The sequence below is a fragment of the Anopheles gambiae genome, chromosome 2, assembly GCF_943734735.2.
Source record: "Anopheles gambiae chromosome 2, idAnoGambNW_F1_1, whole genome shotgun sequence".
Lineage (NCBI taxonomy): Eukaryota > Metazoa > Arthropoda > Insecta > Diptera > Culicidae > Anopheles > Anopheles gambiae.
The window spans coordinates 111,609,894-111,632,771 of NC_064601.1; the positions used below are offsets into that span (position 1 = coordinate 111,609,894).

General features: G+C 45.1%; 1 protein-coding gene across 1 annotated transcript; it reads right to left on the reverse strand.

The window, feature by feature from the left end:
- Positions 1 to 19,677: 19,677 nt before the first annotated feature.
- LOC3290306 (PR domain zinc finger protein 8) lies at positions 19,678 to 22,255 on the reverse strand. Its single transcript, XM_565089.4, has one exon. It carries the CDS (start codon positions 21,741 to 21,743, stop codon positions 20,304 to 20,306), a length of 1,440 nt encoding a protein of 479 aa, XP_565089.4. The 5' UTR covers positions 21,744 to 22,255; the 3' UTR covers positions 19,678 to 20,303.
- Positions 22,256 to 22,878: the final 623 nt, after the last annotated feature.

The following is a 22,878-nucleotide window of genomic DNA, read 5'->3' on the forward strand; positions in this document are numbered from 1 at the left end:
CCCGACATCTACCCAACACTACCATCACCCCAAAAACGGATAGGATAGGGTTGTAGGTGCGCGCACTGTTGGGGGAGAAAATATTATTTCGATATTTCACAGCGTTAAACAATGAAGCGAGTTAAGTCAGCCGTGAGGCAACAGATAAGAGAACCAGAATGTTCCTCTGCCGGGGAGAAGAAGGAGCAGGACGCGTAGAAATCTGTAAAACATTTTCTGATTGAATTTTGCGACCACGAACCAACGAGCTTGGGGAATGGGTGGGGCATTCCAAAAGGGGTTTTTCCAGTTCTCCGGGGGGTCTCAAATTATTTCCACCGAATGTCCCCATCTGCACTGGTACAAGACGATATTTTCAAGTAGGATACTGTGTAACAGAGGCACTGCAGGGTGTCGTCGCACCTTGCCGAGATTTTGAGCACCTTTGTTAGAGCTCACGTTCAGGCGATCGATTTTTAAGTTTAACGATTCACCTGCGTGTCTGTGTGTTGGTGGCGAGTTTTGGAGTGTTTGGAGCTTGGTGCTGCTATCTTGCTATTCCGGGCCAACGGCTTCTGCTGGGGCGTTGGCGATTTCTCACCTGGCTTACGATGAGCTTTAGCGACGTTCGTTCTTTTCCGATAGTGGTGCCTTCTATACACTTAACTCTATCAGAGCTATTTTTCAAGCTTTTCGTGTTTGTTGGAAGCATGCGATTAAACACGTCTTCTAGCTTGGTTATCAGGCTATACAACTTCTCACTTTCTCTGTTCGCTTGCACAGATCGCATTAATTTTAAAGGAACCCACATTTTGAATTAATATTTGTGTATTTCATGTATCTGAATATTGAACATTTCCTTTATATTAGGGACGTCACAAGAAGCGTAAATTTTGGCATAAACTGGTTGTATGGCTGAAAACAACCCTATGATCTTTTGACAGGAAGTTTACGCTCTCCACACATCACTAGACATAACTGGAACATCGATCAAGGCAAATCGCTTGTCTATGATTGATATCCTGTCCCTGCCGTGACATTTAAACCAGTCCCTTGACGCTCCACGCACTACTCCTTGTTTCAGCGCTCGTTTACTAGTTGCCTGTGAATATGTTTTCCGAAAACCGCACAGCCACACGCACACACTTTACGATTGTCACAATCGTATAAAACCAATTAACAAACATATCCAACCTTACTTCGAGAGGGGGAAACGCGGAGAATCCCGCCGGGACCGATCGCATTGGTAACGGTAGGATGACCTCTCGTCCCGTCAGGCGGCAGTCGTCGGTGGTGGAAAAAATATGTTGCCTTGAAGCGATACCACCACCCACCCCCTCGCTCGCCCTTAGCGTTTACGCCGACACAGCGTAATGAAATGTGACAGATGATGGTGTGCGGTACACGGGTTTCCTTCAGGCGCTCTTCATACTGGTATGACTTCATCATTATGGCGGTCTTTTGAGCTGGGCGGGAAGTTCCGAAAGGGGCGGCCGGCACTTGCTTGCTAAGGCTAAGAGAGGACCTGGCGGGATAGTCGCAAGGCGATTGCATGAGTAACAAGTGTTCAAACAGTGCACCTCTCTGTCAATCGGTCGTCGATGCTGGCTTAACGAGAGCTAGGAGGATAAGTTAGATAAGTGTTGGGAATAGCTCTTTGGATAGAGATGATATCTGGGGTTAAATTTGTATGTGATAACTTCATTTTGTCTCAACAAAATCAACCGAAATTGATCTCAACTCAAGCTTTTTACCTAAATGGAATTGCAAAGTACAACGAAACTCCAGTAACTTTACAATCCACACCGACGATCTTCGACGCTATGCCCACGGGTCATCATTCTCATCATCATGTTGCTGGTGGTTCCGATTTCACCTCGCCGTAGATGTCCCCTCGGTAGGGCAGTTTCACATTTCCCCTCCGGCCAAGACACCGGGCGCGCACTGATGAAGAGATCCTTTTAATGTAGCGCCGCGGTTTCGGTACCATATGCCACCCTTAAAAGCAGTAATAACAGTAATCATCGTTCCAGGGGGTGGGGAAGGCGATGGTGGTACAACCATCCTGAGTGTTGCCGCCGTGAGTCTATTACAATGCTATAAAAATCTAACTCAAAATCAACCTGCATGTGGCAGCATCCCTCCGCTTAGCCATTCCGGATCGTTTCATACCCTTCGCGCGGGGTCACCAGGCGGTCCCTCTCATGCGTCCTTGCTGGTAGATTTGCACAAAACCCCTAGAATGATAATCTTTCTCCTTCTCTCTCTCTCTGGTTTTTCTGTACTGCTGGTGGGTACGTCCGGAGGGCGAGAGAGTGTCCTGGGTGTGTTCTTTTTTCTGTTTACCTCTTGTCCCAGGGTACTCTGTCCCTCTCTCACGCTCTTTCACTGTCTACGGTGCACATATGTCAGCATATTTCGGTGCGCTATTGTTTGCTAAATGAGATGCTGTGCGTTCGGGGATAATCGCAAACAATGTGCCAAACACAGGACAGACAGGGGTTACATGGGTTATATGCACCAACCCGGGAGAGCAAGCTGTTCGTCCTGCGATCTAGGGTCCAGTGCGTGTGCGTGCGTGTGTTTTTCACTTGTCGCGACGGGCGTGTATGGAAGGGAAATGCGCGTTGGAAGGGCAGGGGAGGGGGGAAACCTGATAAACAGAGCATAAAAATGCTAACATAATGTTGGTCTCGCCGGTTTTAGAATTGGATTGGTGGCGATGGTGGTGCTAGAAGCATACGTTAATGAGCTAGGAACAAGAGTGAGCTTATGCGAGTTGGATGAATCTGAAAATTGGACAACATTTTCGACAAGTATCAGAATTGAGGGTACGTTTGATTTCTTTGCAATATTATCGAGCGTTTTAAAGGCATATAAAAATGACACAAAAAAGACACAAGCAATATGGAATTTTAGTTATTGATTCTTATGTTTGACTGCTTTTAGGCGTACTGTCGTTAGAAAAGGGCAAAATGTAAATATCTTGTCTACCTTTAGGCGCTGCATAGAATAATTAACTCTTGATATGCAATTGAATATGTTGTAAGTAAATCTGTTTAAAGTTGTACCTATGTTTGTACTGCTGATTTCACGAAAAATGCTATCGTGCTATCGATATATTTTTTTCCTATAGTGAATTAATGATGAATATAACTAACGCTGCGCCTAAATTGCTGCAATAGATAATAGATTGCACATGCTGAAAGCGAGCGATAAAATTAAGCATGCATTTAATGCGAATGGAACATTCAAATAGCTAAGGCAAAAAAAAAGACTCTGCTCATCCCATATGGCTGCATTCCGGAATGTGCGGAATGCATATGCACGGCGGAAAAACGAATGGACCTCCATTAGGCCCGGGAAAAACCTCTGTGGACTGTGGAAGTGGAGCCATACTGCTCCAACTGCACTGACACAGTCCTTCTGATTATGCACATAAATTTGCTGCATTCTGCTCTGTGCTGCGTATGCTGGGAGCATTTCCCCCATTTCACCGTACGTGTGAGTGTGTGTGTGTGTATGTGTGCGGTAGTAGAGAAGGGAAAATAATGAGCACTGTACAAATATAGACCAGAGGAGGTAGGGTGGACTCGAGGGCTGGCTGTGGAAAATACAAACTGGACCCACAATGGACTAGAACAAAAAGCAACACAAAAAAGAGAGAGAGCAAGTGAGACAGAAACTGTAAACAGAAAACCTATGCGCAACGCAAAACAATATGCTCAGCCGCACAGGACCTGCCGTGTACACAGAGCACACACACACTTATTTATGGGGCCCGTTTGTTTTGATATTTAAATGACCACAGGCAAAAGTTCCAAACACAAAAACAGCGGGAACAGATTTTACTCCGCATCGGCATGGAGAAAATGGAGAAAGAAATATGCTCGAGCGGTAGTGTATATGGGCGGGCCTGACTTTCTTAGGGTGCGGGAAACAGGGAAAACTGCATCGAAAAGTTGGTCCTTTTTGCAGGCTGATAAGAAAGGGAAGTGGGTCGTCTTACCTTAGGCCACCCCTGTCCAGCGGGAAGCTTTTAAATGTATGGAAATGCATTCGGCAGGGCATACGGAGCGGGTGTCATTTCTTGTCTGGGTTTTTGTTTCCAGCGGCAGCAGCAGCAGCAGCAGCAGCAGCAGCACTAGCAGCTGGCAGCTGGCCGTATTGTATGATCGATTTCTTGCCAAAGGTTGCCAAGAGGTAGGCCAAGTTTATTGTACGACTACGGGGAGAAAACTGAACGGGTCATAAAGATCAACTTTTGCAAAGTGTATCACATGCGAGTACGTGTGGTGTTGAGGTGCAGGATATTTTTACCTAAGATCAACTTGCATCCGGCAGTTATGATGAAGACAATTTACACTATGTATAGCAGAGCCAAAAACAAGCAAATTTGGTTTTAAGAGTCGCTCCAGCATCAGGTTAATAGTTCTGATTTATTTAGCTGTAGATTTGTTTTGTAATCATTCCACACATTCCACAGCTGTAGATTTGTAGAAAAACAATCATTCCACAACTTAAATAGTTGTAAACTTGCTTGCTTTTGATTTGTAAGTGCTACAAACAAAATCTAAATGTAGGAGCAATTTTGGTGGCACTTAATTGCAGCAATTCAGGCGGAATCTTTCTTTCGGTATGAATTCAAAGCTCACTTTTAAGCAATACAGACCATATTGGACCGTTTCAACAGGAAAAATGAAGCTTTTAAATGTTAATCGGGTATGAAGTTAAGTTCACAATTTTCATCTGGCGACTAGAGAGATTAAATGATGATTGATAAGCTCAATAGAAACATACAACAATTTTTATTATTAGTCTTACTTTGCTTACATTTTGATGTTCTTTTTAACGTGTAAGTCAGAACTAGCTACTAAATATACTTGGCCAATACACTTCCCTATAAAATCAAAGCCGATACAGTTCGTACAAATAAAAGTGTTGAAGTGTCTTCACATGAAGTGTATTGCGCCTAAATGTATACTAAATAGTGCTTATTTTCGAATAATGATTTCAAGGTGCACAGTACACGATGAGGACTGTACAATAAAATCGAAGATTATTCCTCTACTTTTTTGAGCTTCGTTACCATATTCGCTTCTGGTCTGACGCTTATCTAAAGATTTAAACAAAAAACTGATACACATCCACCAAGCACCATCTTCCCTAACGTAGGGGCGAGACCGTTTCCAGCTTGACCCGATTTATGTATGAGCTCTCGGTGTTTCTGGCCATATCATCCCTTCAAAGGATTTGCAGCAAGCTGAACGAAAAAAAAGAAAAGACAAACTAGCAGAAGAAATAACATCGCACCGCAATATTCTCAATTTCCATAAACCGTCGTAAAAAATAATAACACCCACCGCAAGCAACCGCAAAAGGTTTCGTGAGTCCCGGGCGTTTGAAGCCCTTTCATTTCCACCCCGTCATGATTTCTTCCGTCTGTTTCTTACACATTCCCCTGCAATGCAAACGATCCTGGGACGGCCATGCTCATGCAGCAGAACAAAAAAGCATCAAGCTTTGCCCGAAAGTCTGTGCAACCACCCAGTAAAATGTGTCGAAAACCTTCCCCCCACCCGCCCCCATCTTAATAATAAAAAGCAACCGACAAAAAAGCCATCTTCATGTGGGTGGCGTCCGTGGAGCAGCTCGAATTTCCATAGCGATCGAGGAAAACTCTCCTACTTCAGCTCGCTGTGCCTGGGAGATGAGGTCCCTTTGTGTCTGGGTGAGCGAAAAATATGAAACATGACATAAAACTGCCTCCGCCCTTATATTTTCCTTCCCCCCCTGGCGACGAGCGCCGCTATTGTGGTCCTCTCGCGCGCGAGAGTGTGAGTGTGCTTTTTTGTGTGTGCGGCTCGATCTTGGCCGCAGCGTTTCGCCAATATTTTCCCGCAACTTATGCTATTCGATATGCTTCTGCTGTTGCTGAGTTGCTGTGGCTGTGAGCGTGCAAATATGGACACGTTAAATTGTACGCTGCGTCCCCCTGCCAGCCCGATGAAGCGGTGGAAGCGGTTCGGTTCCTGCCACATCGCCCATGCCTCACACAGGCTTTTCAGTGGTGTTGGTGTGTTGCGTAAGAGCAGCGAGTGCGCCTGTGTGTTATCAAACCGTGCGCTTCACCGTGCCGTTGTCCCTTTTTCCGTGCCCGTGTTATCATCCTGGTGCTGTGCTAAGCTCCGCCCATTATATTTTCCCGACCGTAGTACATAGAAGAAAACGCATTTTCCGGAGCCTCCCCCATTCGGAGTTCGGGAGTGTTCCTCTTTGTGCATGATTAAACCTCCATCTCTCGCACTGGCGTTGGGCGAGCATGGGCAACCGCACGATCGTGATGGCAGCACCGTGGCGAGAATCATATTGTTATTTACATAACTTTATGCGCTACAGTGCGGTTTGCTGGTGCTGGTGCTGGGTTGGGCCTTTCCCGGCCGCGGGCTTTGGGTCCGGGGCAGTGGAGAAGAACCGTTCCGTGCGAGTCGCGCGTCCATGATTGTCCCTGCCCGAGCAAGGGCCGAAATCAAGCGAATGAATAATAATTGAACTATGCGGCCCGGGGAGGACTTGCCCACCATGCCCCCGGCTGTATTAGCATAAAAAGGATGGATTTCATACCATCCGCTGGTCAGTATGTTTCTGAATGTATGTTTCTTGTTTTGTGCGGGCTTCTGTTTGTTTGTTTTTTGTCGGTTGCTGCTGCTATGAAAACTGCAGTTTGTCTTATTTTTGGACGGGTAATAATGGGTTTGCCTTGCGGGTCTGCTATCAAATAGACATTATGGTGGGAGACCCCTCCATGGGCAGTGATTGAGTAAAACTTGGTTGGATGAACAACTTGCTTACGTATGTAGATGTGGATGATTCTGTTGTAGCTCGAGTACTTCTGTTGCACGATGGATGTTTTGTTTAAGCTAAGGTACTTCGATATTTGAATCAAATTTGGTAGGAATATCTTTTCAACAAAAATAAAATAATCACATTCATCCAAAAGATCATACAAACAATCGGAACAATAACTTTTTCATGTTCAAAATCATTGTTCTGCTAAATATTATTTCTTTTGGTGTAAGGCTTTCTTGATTTATATAAAATAGGCACACATTATTAGAACGTTCCACTACCCCGTATCTATGGCATTGAAGATGCAAACGTTTTGGTAATTGATTGCATTCATAGGTTGCATTCTTTATCAATGATACTTTATGTGTTTCCGTTATTGTAGTTAAAACTGAACATTTCATGATGTTTCTTACACTTTAACCATCAGTATTGCAGAACAAAAAAAAGGCGCAACCAAGTGACTGACTAATGGATGGTTGTACACAATGTCACCAAGCTTGTAATGGTCGCACCAACTGTTTGAGCCTCGCCTCTGATCATCACAGTAGAGCTCGTGACGCTGGCAAGATTTTGTTTCAGCCGAAATTTGTCATGACTATGTCAGTCAGACATTTTGCAAAACTGATCACAGTAAAAAAAAGTCATGACATAGTGACTGACACAACGATGGTCGCAAAAATGTCATTGATCACACCAACGGTTTTGAGTATCACCATTGATTATCACAATTGTGAGTACGTGACGCTGATATGGATTTTGTTTCAGTCAGATTATTAATGACATTGACAGTGACATTTTGCAGCACTGAACATACTTCCCTTGTTGTAAACCGAAATATTTCTCTTCAAGCTGTCAAAATAACGTTCGAACTCTTAATGCCAAGAACGAATGTTTTGTTTCTCGAGAAACCAGATGGCGTCGTTGAATGCACAAGCAAAACTCGACTTTTTGAACTTGGAGTTTCGATATCCAATTTGAAACCTGAAGGATGCAGCACGTGGTAGGAAATGTTGAATAATTGACTATACGAGGACCAAACTCTAACTGAAAGTGATACTTACGGTGTAACACCATACCTTAAAGAATCCTCAGAAACAGCGTTTAGTTGAAGAATTTCGACATGTTCGAATTGACTCGAGGGGTAATTCACAAAAAAAGGAAAAATACATTCAACCAAACTCCATTTTTCTCTTCAATTGGAACAGATGAAGTTTCAGCTGACCAAAAGATCTCTCAGATTAACTATGACAACAACAGCAGCACAAATATTCCATCCTCAGCATTTGTTACACTCGTTCGGTGGAACATTTTTTCCACCAGCTCAGCAAAACAATGGTCGGGAAAAACTAGCATGCCCGAACTCTCGAACCGAAAGCTTAGAGAATGTTTCATAAATCTGGTACCGGTTCCGAACCGGCTGCCCTGCCCGGAAGTGCAGGACGCGGAGACATTGACAGTAATCCTCATTCAAATTTTAATCCTCGCCTACTCCCTCGCCCAGAGCCCGGGACATCCCGTTGACCTTATCCGTTCGATATCAGTATGCCGGTACGCGTGCAGGCACTGGGCGCACAAACGAAAGCAGGCCTCTGGCTGGGTACGTCAGCTTCGGTACAGCCAACCGAGGGCTCATAAATCATACACCGCAGTCCGTTGCCACTTGTTTTACCGTTGCCCGCGAGATACCGACCCAGGCGACAATATGGACCGGGAAGGAAGCAGCGTGTGTGTACGGAACGGGAACTGGTGGCACTGGTCGTGAGACGGGTCCATGGGTTGATGGCGGTGGGGTGAGCTGTGGTTCGAGCATTTGCAATGCATGTTGCTTCGCATTGTGCGCCCATCCGTTCCGGGCCCCATTATCACTGGCTGTGTTGGCTGGTAATACATTTGTGTAGTAAAATTAAATTGAAAATGTTTTCCGTGCGCTCTCATTGTTATGGGTGGAAAATGGCGCACACACAGACACACACATCGAGCGGTGGAGAGTTTTCCGGCAAATTTATCCGACCCGTTCTTCTTTGCCGGTTTTACATTTGGGGCCAGTTTGCCCGATTCTCGCCGTTGCTTGGCGACTCGGTTGAGGTTCAAGCTGCTGGTAGGGGGAAGAAGCTTTCGCCGTACTACTCTCACCGGGTGCTCTCATCGCTAGCACTAGCAGAATAGGCCGCTAGTGAGCCACTGGAATGGTGGAATGGACATTTAAATAATAATGTAAAGGATGCAAGCGGCCAACTTCCGTACGGGACACAGCACCAGAAGTCGGCATCGGCTGGTTTCCGCCGTGTGGTTGCGCGTACAATGGGCGAGAACGCTACTGCTGGGCAAGTATGTAAAATGTGTTTGATAGTACGAAACGCAACGTTTGTCCTTTTAAACAACGGAGCAAGAAAACTAACCCAATATACACTCGGATTTGCATTTTCGGAAAAGCTTGTTGGTAATGATTAGTTTATAACATGTGCTGAAAATACTAATAATTACTTAAGCTATTTATTCATATAAAAACTTAATAAGTCTAATGAGGATATTCATCTTATATTTGTCTGTTCATTTATTTATGCTTTAATCAAATTTTGAATTGCATGATAACGTGGTTGAGTAAAACACAGAGATTATTCGTTAAGATGGAGCGTTCGACTCAATCGATAATGTTATGAGTATAAGCGTAATAAGTGTAACTGTAATACGCAAAATAAACTCTCTTCATCTAGTGAAAATCAACGTAACCAGTCCGGTAATTATTATCAACGAAAATACAACATTCAGCATGATCACAGTACTCGAACAGCAAGTCGAACGGCAAGTTTGACACTAAAATGTGAACTAAGATTCAACCAAGAAGACTTGATTTTTTTTTAAAATTTTCTGCGTGTTGGACAGTTTCAAAGGTTAAAAAAGTTAATCAAACGTTCATCGAACTGCCGTTCAGGTCCCGCGATCTGGATGATTATCTGAAGCATTCATGCGATAGCAATATGATCCTGGTCACGGCACCAACTATACTTTTAAACTTTTTGAAACGCTTAAATTTATCAGTTCAATTTTAATTCAATTGCGAGTTTTGTTCAACACAATCGACAGCCGGGGCTGTGACTGGACATCATGAGACTCTCGAAATGTCATAGAGTTGAAAGTTACGTTGTGTAGTTACATTTACACTGTTACTTTTTATCTGTACACTTGTACTATTACTACTGTTTATCTGTTATGCAGCTTTTCAATGAGTATTGAAGTATTGGTTTCTACTTTTTATTATTTATGTATTATATACATGATTGTTTACATCAATATTCGTTACTAGTTTTTAAAATACTTGTTTAATGTTTTCTCATTGAAGGAAGCTTTTTTTAAATGTTACGTTAACCCTACATTTTATCGCTTACATTACTTAAGATTGTATTTTAATTTTTCCATGCTTTCCTACAGTAATAAAACAATTAAATCATTCCACAATTTGTTCAAGACTAGTTATGAAAACTGTTCCGATACTTTCTGCTGCAAAACCGATTTTTATCATTTTATTTCATTACTCCAGTGTAAGATAATTAAAACACCATCCCGGAAGCCGACCGGATGGTTTGGTACCGTGAATTTTCAGTATATGTGTACCGTGACATCCGGCGTGCCAGGAAGCTCGCAATCGCAACCCAACCACACTGCCAACCGATGGGGACCGGTGAGAACGGTGGTGCGCGTTTCGAATCTTCCGGAACCATCTTACATCATCCCCCACAGCAGGCAACCGTTTCCTTTTTTCGTTGTATGTAATTCAAGTACTTGGGATTTTTTTTTTCTACCATTGCCATTCACCATCCTGGGAAGGATTTCCTTTCTGCTGAAACTGTAACGATGCAGCATCTAAAAAAGGAACAACATACACACACTCACAAAAACTCTGTGTTATTGTTTCGGAAGAGATTTATCTGTAAAGTTAGCAGCACATTCGCACCAATCGTTGGAGGAAACTTCTGTTCTGAAACTGTTAATCCAATTCTTTTCCTTTTGCCATATTTCGATTCCCCCTTTCCGGCGGCGATGGGTGACGATGGGGTAATCGAGGTGTAAAGGGGGTGTGCACGTAGTGGCGTAATCAAATTAGCATAAATAATAGCACGAACATATTAATGCCGTACGTCCCCGGTCGGTGCCCAAAGCCTGTTCGGTCCAAGGGTCATCGGACATTTCCTTGCACCGAAGGTTCCTTCTGCTGTTACTAGTGTGTGCACACGTTTGGGAAATCCAAACAGCACCGCCATCATCACCACCGTCGCTATCATCACCTCGAGGATGTTCACATCTTCCCGTTTATTGATATTAATGAAGCATAATCATCCGGCACGGCCAGGCAGGCCAAGCGTTGCCGCCGACAGTCGGTGTCGTCCTGTGCGCGGGGGTTTACGAGCAGCAAATCGAATCACACAGCCAGCGGAAGTGTCGGTTTATAATCCACCGTAAATTGACGGCACGTGACCGTTCCCTATAACCGGGGTCAAAGGGCGGGGACCGAAGGACAGCGACGGGAACGGCGGGTCAGTTCTTTGCGCTTTGTCTGCGCACCACCGAAAAGGACACGTGCTTGAGCTCAACCGGAAGTACCAGATTGAGTAATTTATGATGGCGTGCTCCGCTCCGGCCGTACCCGTGCGCGCGTGAAGTGATGTCTCAATATCGACCTCAAAACAACGGGAAAACAAGGGCCTCCCGAGGGAGGGTTTGTGTGCGCTCCCAGCAGCACATAATGCGTGCGTTATGCGCGCGGCTTGACACCTTGGCTTATGTTTGGGAACGCGCGCGCGCGCGCGCCCGAACGGCGGGAGATCGTCGAGGTCTGGTCGGGTTTGGGTCCGATAAACAGATTAGCCGTTTTATTGTAATTCGATAAATAGGCAACACACACACACATGGTTAGCGTGTGTGATAATCGATAGCCGTCGCCGTTTTGTTTTTTTTTTCGGTAGTTTTCAGGTCGTTGGGAAGTGTGAAAACAGGATCAAACAACGGCACGCGACGGGAGCGGGGATGGGATTGCATGTTGTGGGTGATTTGTAATCGATGCTCGGCTGGAGCGGGCGTTATTTGAAGCACGAGCGTCTCGTTGTTGATGTGTGATGAGGGCTGTGTTTTGTAAATACTAGTAAGATTGTTTGGGCAAATTGATGGATCATCGATGGGATCAATCGAACCGATGCAGCGGTTTATTGATTTACAACATCAGCTTTGGGAGTAGTGTGGGCGTTGGGTTGCTTCTTAATGTTTAATTTAAGCTATGTGTTGCTTTATTGCAAGTATTAATTATATTTCACAAAAAATGATTTCTTGTTTGAATTTTTTCACAACAATTGAAAATATTTAAATAGATGATATAAGAAGAGACATTAAGAATTCCCTAACCAGACCCATTAAGGGTCATTTGAATGATACCAAACAATACTTTTATATGTTTGTATAGCCAACAGCTAAAAACAAATACATTCTGTAGCGCTCATAGTTATGTTGAAACTGTAGAGATAAACTAGAATGACGAGAACCTCCCTTCAACTATGTCTCAATGGCATCTTTGATTGAGTAATCACGTTCCAGTTGTCTGGAACTGACAGGAGAAAGATTCAAGTCTCGTGGGACACTTTGCTCGTTACGATTTGTCAATTGGAAATGTTTAATTGTTTTTTTTTTGTATTTGTTTGTGTGCTTCTTCTTCTTGCATAGGAATGCTACCATTATACTCTATCCCCTTGCGTAAACGTGGCGTTATTTTTACCAATGAATTTCAGTGTCTTATTACATGCCAACTCTGCCGCCGGAACTCCCATTCGAGTAAAGAATGATGAGGGTATGTGATGGAGTTGGAAAATTATGTTCCGATTTATTCCGTTCCCTGCATTGCTTCAGCCAAACGGGAGCATCGTCAAGCAGCATGAAAATAGTTTTTGCCCCCAAGGGTAACGGATGTATGTGTGTGAGTGCGCGCAAGAAATAGTAGTTATACCCTTGACGCGGGACTGAAGCCGCCACCGCCGCCGACAGGCTTCAGTTTGAGTGCGCCGAGGTGGACAAGTCAATCGAAAAGACATTAATCAAACTGTCGCCCATCGGGCCAACGGGCCGCGGGCGTCTAGCGATGGAAAAGTAACCGAGAATTGATCGGTGCTGTGTGTGTGTGTGTGAGTGGAGTGTGTGAAGAATACTAAGAAGCCAGTTGGCTTTAATAGTTGGGCGTGGGTGCGTTTCTCAATCTCAAACAGTATCCTCAGCTTGTCTCGAGAGCCTCACACAAAAGTGACCATCTGTGAGGGAAGTGATGCAAAGAAATGATTTAAGTGGGTTCGGCGTCCGGGTTCGGCAGCGAATGACTTTCTGAGTGCGATAATACTATTCTGTTTTGGGAATTACAATCAGTGATTGAAATGATGATGAGAGGGGGGAGAGGTGGTGTATAGAATGGGTGAATAGTGATCAAAAATATATTTGAACTGCATTTCTGCCTGAATAATCCAACTCTATGATGGCTTAGATTTCAATTTAAAAAAACGCTTAAAAATATGCAACTTGTGAAACAATATCCAGTTTTTAGTCGATTATAGTTTTTTTTGGTTACATTTCCATTTGCCAACTTTCTATGATTTTTATATGTTTTTTTTTTTTTATTTAATTTGTGTAAACTAAATTAGGACACAGCTAAAAACATAAATGTAACCACCCCAAGTCTTCACACTGCCACAATCCACGAAGGGGATATATTTTCCAACCGCTCCGCAAGCACGTCGTTAAAATGACAGTGCAACACTAATCAAATTTCGCCACCCATTGGTAATGAGAATCAGCTTCTCAAGTGTTATATCCCGGATGCAACATAAAAAAAACATTATTCATCGTTTTGGCTGTCGATTCGCTATTGATTGCCCGTAAATTACACTACGACGCTAGCCGAAGAATATGGAATAAAAGAAGCATAAGAAAAACTATAACATTTCGCACGTCGCTGCTCTATCTCACCCTTCGTCCCAAACGCAAAACTCGCTCGTTGATCGGTTTCATTGGCAAAGTATTGCTTTATTAAATTGCGAAGCCAAAGTGGAACCAGAAAGATGGAACAAGATACAACATGGACCCAGAAACATAACTTCGTGTTGGTGGTGGTGTGAAAAATGCGCTTCAAAACTTTAATCGACCAAAACGCCATCCCGTACTGTGTTGGCACCGGAAGTGTTGAGTAGCGATTGATTTTTGGGACTGGTGGGAAGGGGGAGGTTGGCTAAAACTTTGGCAAGCAAAGAATTCTTTGGCCGCCGCAAAACTGGTTAGAAAGATTTTGGAAACGATTTTGGTCTGAATTTAAATATTTCCTCCGACACGCAGCAATAAGTTTTAGCGACGCTGATCGTTCAAGACGTTGGCTAGATGCTGGAATAAAGAAGCGTATCGTATCGAATTATTGGCGGACAAACTTTTTGCGCGCACAAAACCACGACAAATGATTGTATTTGTATTGAATATATTGTAAAGTTTTTTTGTATCTTAAGCTTAGGGAGGGTTGGTAAAAAATAGTTTTCTTAACACGAGTTTTATGTTAAGTTGTGAAGCCCGTACTCCTCAAATAAAAATCAACCAATCTGCGCTGTACGAGACATCATCTATGGTCGAGACAGTCTTGCAAAGAAAGATTTGCATCAGAATTTTTACGTCCAATGGAATTTGTAGCCACACTCATTTTCTTCGCTTACAGGAGCAAGCAGCAATAGTGGGGCAAGAAATATCATCAAACACAAACACACTACACAAACAAGCACAGTTTTGGGGGGGTACGGTGAAATTTGAGAGCGTACACCGTAAAATTTATTACCTTATTGCTTGCATTTGTGCGGCGGCCCATAAACGGGGACAGTATGCAAATAAAACGTTAAATTATGTTTTATGGCTAGAAATTGTCGCCCGCCCGTCGCGTGTATCTGTACCGTGGGCCAGCAACAATGGGGAACAATGAACAGACGGCATCGGTGGTAGAAATGTGCTGTGATGTCATTGGTACTGTCATATGTACTGGCGGGAGAGATTTATTCAAATGGCGATCTTTGAGCATCGATTTACTTTCTGCAAATGTTACAAATACGATATCAAAGCGAACGTTACGCACATTAAAATGATAAGAAAATGTATGCAATTTCTTCGAAGAATTCGAATTATCTTGCAATAAAATATTCATAAGTATCAATTCAAATTTAAACACCAAAGCTGACCATTTCAATTTTCCAAAGCTAATTGTGAGGCAGGTTAATCTAATTTTTAGCGATTGCGCCTAAATGTATGTAATTTCAAGCACAAATTTAACTTTACTATGACGGATTTTACCATTTGTGCCTATAATTGCATACATTTAGGCGCACTTTTTAGTTGCTTTCCATTCGTTCTATGAATCAATTCATTGAGTTCATTGAGGTTGAAATCGGCTTAGGAAATGTGGTACGAGAACCGAGAATAATATAAAACCATTATTTGTATCAAATCTACTAAATACCAGTTAAGTAAAACGCTATATTGTTATTCCGCGCATACGGTAGCTAATAATTAATTTAACGTATACTAGAACATCGGTTTATGATTTGTTTATAAATAATCTGTTGTTATTTACTCCTCTAACATTTCACAATTTCACAACGCATCTAGCGCCTATAAGCAGTGCTGCAAAGGACAGTGTTCACAAACAGTAGTATCCTCTAATCGGTTTTGAAACTCCTGCAAAGGTAACAAATCACTTAAACAATGAACAAGTCCAGTTCGCTGTACGTGTTTGGGAACAGAAGCATATTTTATGTATTTATTAAATAATTCCCGTAAGTAGCAGCTAATCTGGTCGTTCAATAAATTAAAAGCTTTAATTTAATTTATCGAGCACCGGGTCTTGCGTGAGGCTTGTGCTGCTGTTGCTGCTGCCTACCGGAAACAACTGTCTGGGAAAAACAAACTTTGTTTCCCAACCTGCGGTTCTCATCCACGGGAGCTGGTGCGCACTTGAAGTGCGGGCCATCTCACCACACACACACAGACACGCACACTGGCAACGTCAGACTCGGCCCGGTCCAGTCGCTGTCACCCGTACGCATCCGCAGTGATTTAATTTGTTAATTAGAAACGCAAACACATCACGCTGGCCGGTGGAGGAAATGAAGTTTGCGCACCCTCCAAGAGATGTTCCACACCGTTTTGGGTGTGTGGGGACGAACGGGATTTTCATAAATCCCCCGGTGGAGTGGCCGTTCAGTTTCGGCCGTCGGGGAAAATTCGTCATTTTCCCGGGTGGTTGATTTGAACGGCTCCCGGTGGTGGTTGCACGGTTGCTAAAGGGTCAGTGCGCAGCACTGTATAAGTTTGAGTGGTGTAGATGTGCACAGTGGAGGGTATTATGGGGGAGAATAGCACTGAATTTGGGAGGCGGTGAAATGATAAAGACTCGAAAAGTTACAAGGGTCCTCCTAGCATAATCTGCTCGTTGTTGGGAAAACTTTACTTAATAAATCTGCCACCGTACCGGAGGACCGGTTGTCGGGGGGGATAGGGCCGATGAGTTACGCTTCTGCTTTCCTCTCGGCTTACGAACGCCGAAACGTTGGGCAGGACAATTGTTGCTTTCGATATGATACTTCTTTCCCAGCGGAAGATTCACTTGAACAAGTGGATCGTGTAGCTATGGATGATTGTTTGAGTAAACAAAGGAATTTTTCAGCGTCTTTTGATACACGGACACTGTTGTGTTGGCAGAGGGGTAGGGAGTAAAGGCAAGCCAGTGCATATAAAAGTTGGGGAAAGAAAAACGAAAATGCTCCATGTTTTATGGGCCAGCAAGAACGAAAAAGTGATGTGAAAATGTGTCATCGTTCGAGATGTGAGTGAAAATCTGTTGCAGTGATGTGCGACGTGTTTGTTTCCAGTGCTTTTGTCAACGAGTTTGTTGCAACCTAATAAACTTTTGCTCTTTGTTTGTGGCTATTATGTACGAAAAAGTCCATCAAGGGGATATTAGCAACAATTAAAATGAAAAATGCGATGATTTTTGGATCACAATTGATATCAAAATGTATTTTATTGCCATATTGTCTACCTTTAGGCGCTTGGCAAGACTGTCAACGCCTTTATTTTTGTCATTGGCACTATTTTTTGCCAGTTTAGCAGGATCAATGATGATGTCAGTGTGACAGACTTAATTGGATAATTTGCTGTAGAAAATCAAAAAGAAATACTATAACTGGAAAACTCTTAGCTACGATTTTTTTTTATAACTATCATTAAGTGCATACATTTAGGCGCATAGAGAATCACAAAGAACTTAGCCACACGATACATAGAGCAAACAAACGATATAAAAATTATAGTTGAATGCTTTTCCTGCGTTTAATTTTCAACTTAAATTCAAAGAGCAAACATTTAAATGTGTCAAACCAAAAGCTGTTCGAGTGGGAAATCTGGTACCCACAACCAAAACAGACGGAGCCAACCCAATAACCATCCGTACAGGGATGTGTGTAAGAAAAGAAAAAAAAGCAACAAGCTGCATGAGCCGATGCCAAAAACCAAAGCCCCGAGACGACATATGTCGTCAAGTGACACCGCCAATGCAAACCAGCAGACGACAAGCAGAGACTTCCGACAGTGTCCGACAATGGCATCGATCCTCACGTCACATACGTTTGCAAAACCGCTCGAAAAACCGACAGAAGCTGTTGGCAACAAGGCCCCATCCGTTTGCAACTCACTCGAACGGTGCGCGGTTTGCATCGATTTGGAAATTGAAATTCGGTTTTTAATAATTTTAAGTGCACCATCGTTCATCGACACTATCGAACCGGGAGGAAGGGCTCGTTGTCATCGAGGCCGGCAAGGGGCAGCATGCACAGATTTTGGCATGACAAACCCGCCCGCCCGACCACACATATGAAAAACTATAATTTTTATATATGAAATCTGCCATCAAACGCAAGGATGGGTCGAGTGAGAGGAGTACGGGGAAGCAGTGTGAGGGTATGGAGTGTGCGTGTGTGTCAAGCGGACATTTTGCGACGTTTGCGGAACGAAAGGGAAGAGCGCTGGTAGCGCGGTGGCATCGGTTTTTATCGCACCAAATGGTAAACAAGAAAGCATATTCTCCATCAGGAAAATTGGCAGCCCCCGACACATACACACACACATGGTGAGCAGGGAAACGTTTCTTTTCCCCATCTTGCTGCCGTTTTTCCTTTGTATACCGATTTCCTTCTCTGTTGTGTTAATTCGCACATACTCTGTACCAGCGTGCAACAAAAAAAAAACAACAACACAAACGCCGAAATGGTGGCGCCCCGCCAATGTCAATATTTGCACAAAACGGTTCACTTGGAGGGCAATTTTCCGGGTAAGCGTTTAGATCCGGGAAGAGCAAACAGCGCGCGAAGGGGGTGGTAAGATAAGCGGAAGCATTTAGCGAATGAAAATTTCAATGCTTGGCCGAAGATATTCCACTGTGTGCGGATGATAAACGCCGTGGCGATGGGCGATGAAGGATGAAACATAGAAAAGGGAAAGAGGAATACGTTAACCCCATTTGGTGTGCTGTGCCGAGCGGGAAAATATGAAGTGCTAATAGGATCTGGCTTGTGTGCCGGGCTGAGGCGAGCATGATTGACGGCTAATAGAGTGTGGCGGCAAGCGCGAGGGGACCGCATCTATCTCGACAATGTGCTCACTGTTTGCACAAAGGCTCGCCGAGCGCCGAACAGGTTGCTTACAACACCGATCGAGAGCCGATGGTTTGGTTGTTGCGATGCAGGAGAAGCTGTTAATTCTGGCAGCAAACAGCGGTAATGTCAATACGGCCGAAACTGTGCTGCACTCACTGTGGCCAGCGAAGAAAGGAAAGTTTACTCATATGGCACTAATCGAAGACTGATCCGGGTGATAAAATTAGCTGCCAGGAAAAGGGTGAGTTAATGTAGTGTGTGTGCTTTAATTGAAAGGTAAATATGGAAAGTATTTTTAGACTCATTCGATGGTGAATGATATACAAAAATTACGAAAAATCATGTCAAAAATGTAACAAATATAAATTGAAGATTAAATAAACATCATTAAAATAAATAAACATCAATAAAACAATAAAGAAGAATGTAAAAAAGACGCCTAAAAGAAAATGAAAAGAAAGACGAACGTTAAAAACGAAAAATAAAAGAATAAATTGAACTAAATAAATAATTGATAAATCTATTTCGAAAACATTAATGTGTGATTAAACAGACTAAAAAAATTGCAAAAAAATAAAAATAAAAATGTTAAAAAAAATTAACTTGAGTAACAATTTAAAAAGCTAATAGCGAAACTCATTAAATTTAAACAGAAAATACGAAATAAATTGTTGAAACGTTTACAAAAATCACCCCTTGCAGGATAAATTCCAACCATTCGCCAAGGAACTCGTGAAGTTGATAAATGAGCGAATAGAAAATAGATTAATACCATCACGCTTTACCATCACCGTCCACCATCCAACTCTCCACACTCTGGAGCAGCACTCCGATGTAACTACTCATTGAAAAGGAATTAATAGGCAAGTACACGGTAGGGATTCAAATGGAACCAAATGAACACGGCGGCGTACAGTAGAGGGGCAAGATAGGACCAAAACAGCACAGAACAAATGATTTATGAACCTCCCAGCCAGGGCTCAGGGTTTGCACACAGTCGCCTTTTTCTGCAAAGCTGCGCTTTATAATCGAATTTCGGATGGCTCGATAAGTGCTTGTTCCTGGGGGGGGGGGGGTGGAACACGGAAGCCAATGTCCGCGAAAAGCGGCGATCATTAATAAAAATTATCCAGCACTCGAGTACGATAAGACAACATTTATTAAATACCTTTTGGGTGAGTTTGTGTATGTGCACTAATGTGTGTTTGTGTGCTTTTTTTTACAAAGATTGCTTTGCTTTTGGCTATACATCGAGTGAAGAGTTCGTCGCTTGTACTATTTATTCTAACATTTTCCCTCCCATGCCGGGAGATCTTATTGCGCGCACCATTATTGTTACCATGGCGCAAAACACACACATACCTACTCGGTACACGCACATTCGCTCGGTGAAATACATTTAATATCACATTTTAATAATTAATACATATTTTTGCATTTAATTTAACATATTCTCTCCTTTCAATCATTCCGCGAGTGCAAATGCATGTCGCGCGCACCAGCTACGCGAACAATACCCATTATTCCATGGCACATGCTGCACATGCCGAAAGAAAACTCCCTCCCAGCAGGGCAGAAAAGAGACCACAATGATCTGGTAGTAGGGTGGCGGCTTTCGCCTGCCAGCTCTCCTTCCTTGTGGGAGAACGAGAGCACGAGCAGTTGCTGATTAAAACATATTTTAATCACCACCCGGCGCGACGCGGAGCTCGATCAGGCGCCTTTGTGTGCCAAAAATCGCAACAGATGTTCATCCCACTGCTCGCGTTATGCAAGCCGTCCCGGGGAAGCGATGTGAAGGTGCGGCTGGTGGTGATGATGGTGCTGCTGCTGCTGCTGCTGCTGTTGTTGTTGGTGGCGTGAAGCTGCTGCACCCTTCCCGTTCGCGCCCGGCGGTGCCTTCTCGAGCAGATCGCCCGCCTTGTCCTGGTGGGCGGTCATGTGCCGGGTCAGGTGGTGCCGCTCCCGGAAGCTCTCGTTGCACACCGGACACTTGAGCTTGTCCTCCCGCTTGCGCCGGGCATGGTCGTGCACGTGTTCGCTCTTGTGGTGCGACCGCATATGGTACACCAGATCGCTCGTCATCCGGAAGCTGATGTTACACTTGGCACACACGTTCTGCGCCGACAGCGTGAACGTGCTCATGGCGGAGGGCAGCAGCGTGGACAGGATGGCGGCGGCCGCCGGATTGCGGATGATGCCGTCCACCGCCTCCGGGATGGGCGGGGCAGCGGCCGGCCCGCCGCCAGCAAACGGGGGCAGTGCGAACGGTGGAACGCCCGGGAAGTAGCCTGCGCCGGGCATCGGCGTATCGGACGGATCCGCCGGACGGTACAGCATGGGAAGGGGTGAGCCAGTGGCCGCCACGGGACCGCAACCGTTCGCTTTCGCGGACGGGGAACCGGCGGCCGGGGCTGACGGGCTACTGCCCGGGCTGGGCGACAGGAACGGGCCGTACTCGTACGATCGGAAGCCACCGCCGACCGAGCCGGTCTGCGAGCTGGACGGGCTGATCGAGATGGGTGGACTGGTCGAGGGGCAGCTGTGCCGGTCCGGGCTGAGCGGGGGCAGCGGCGAATCCGTCGGCACCGCGCTGGACACCTTCTGGAAGGCGCTGCGCTGCACTGCGTCCGTGTCGCTGCGCCCGAACGCCCCGAACGGATGCTCGTAGAACCGTGCGCCGGTGTTGAACAGGTACGCTAGCCGCTCCTCACTGCCCACCGGCGGCTGCAGTGGCTGGTGATGGGGATGATGGTGCTGCGGGTGCTGCTGAGGATGGTGGTGGATGAGAGCACCTGTATGGCGCTCCACGGCCAACCCATCGGCCACCAGCAGCGCTCGCTGGCGGCCCGCGCTCAGCATGTCCAGCGGAAAGTGGCGCTCGACTTCGGGCGAACGGATCGGGCTGAAGCCACCCTTCACGGACAGATCCTCCGACTGGGTCGAGTCGCTCTCCACATCGATGGTGGGGGATGGTGGGGCTGGTGGGAGTGGCCGTTTGGCGGGCTTTGCATTGCGCGTTAGCTTCTCGTCCGGCAGCATCAGAAACGCCACGTCGAAGGAGCGCTTCGTAGTGGTTTTGCGGTCGTTGGTTAGTTTGCTGGCGACGGCCACGTGCTGGTGCAGGTGCTGATGGTCCTGGTGATGGTCCGGTAGGGGTGGTGCTATCTTCACGTTCATCCGTGACTGCTTGACGTCCATCGTCATCGTTTGGGCGGCAACAAAGTAAAAGTCCAACAATGTTCACAACACGGACACTTGTAATCACTACAATCTACAAATGCCACCGTTCCACGTTTTGTGCGGTTCCACAGTTCAACACGTGTCACAGACACACACACGCACACACACACACGCACACTCTTCACTCTTTGCAAGTATTTCGTTCAAACACAAACCTCACAAGACGGGTCACTAAAATCGCTTGCTTCTTCTACGAGCGCTACCGAAGAACTGAACCATCATCGATCCTGGCCGCGCGCTGTGTCCTGTCCGCTCGACAACTCGTCGAGTTTTTGCAAGTGCCACACCAGCACTCACACACACCCAGCCCAGCGGAGCATGTGTTTGGCCACGATTGGTGCAAAGGGAGCAACAGAGAGGGAACGATCATAAAATCAGAAACATATCGTTCCTGAGCCACACGCTCACATAAAATGGTGAATCCTTGCGTCCGGTTTTTCATCGAAGCGCATGGTTTCTGTTGTCGGCGGTCTGCGACGCTGTGAACGAGCGAGAGAGACAGAGAGAGAGAGCGAGAGCGTAATGTACATAAACATAGGGCACGCCACTACCCCGCACTCCCTTTTGCGCAGCATAGGGTTGGAAAATATTGTCCCTCATCATTTGCTCGGCTTTCTCGGCGGTAGAAAAAGGGAGTTTTTCCCTATTCGTAGCCTTTTTTTTTTACTTCCCGCTGGGTGGGTATGATGTTCGTTCCTTTTGCCCTCCGGCTGCTTTGTTTCACTTGTTTCAAAATATGGTTCTCGCGCGAGCGGGAAAGCAATGAGCAGTGAGTGTGGGCGAGAGCGAGAGAGAGAAGAGTACACATCAACCAACACAAGGGCACGGATTAATGGAAAACGCGGTTTAGGGCTAGGAATTCGTCCTCCAGCACGCAAGCGCATGTGTTCGCTTTTCCTACACAACACAGGCTGAAGGGAATTTTCTTCCCCAAAAAGGAGAGGGATTGGGGGGGGCCTTTGGGTAAAAGAGAGTCCCAGGCAAGACCCATGAAATAGCAATAGAAGAAGCTTTTGGTGCATTTTTTTTTCTTTGCTTTCTTCTAACGTCAGCATATTTTTGAGTCCTCCGAACGTACCGGAGCATTCCAGCGCACAGC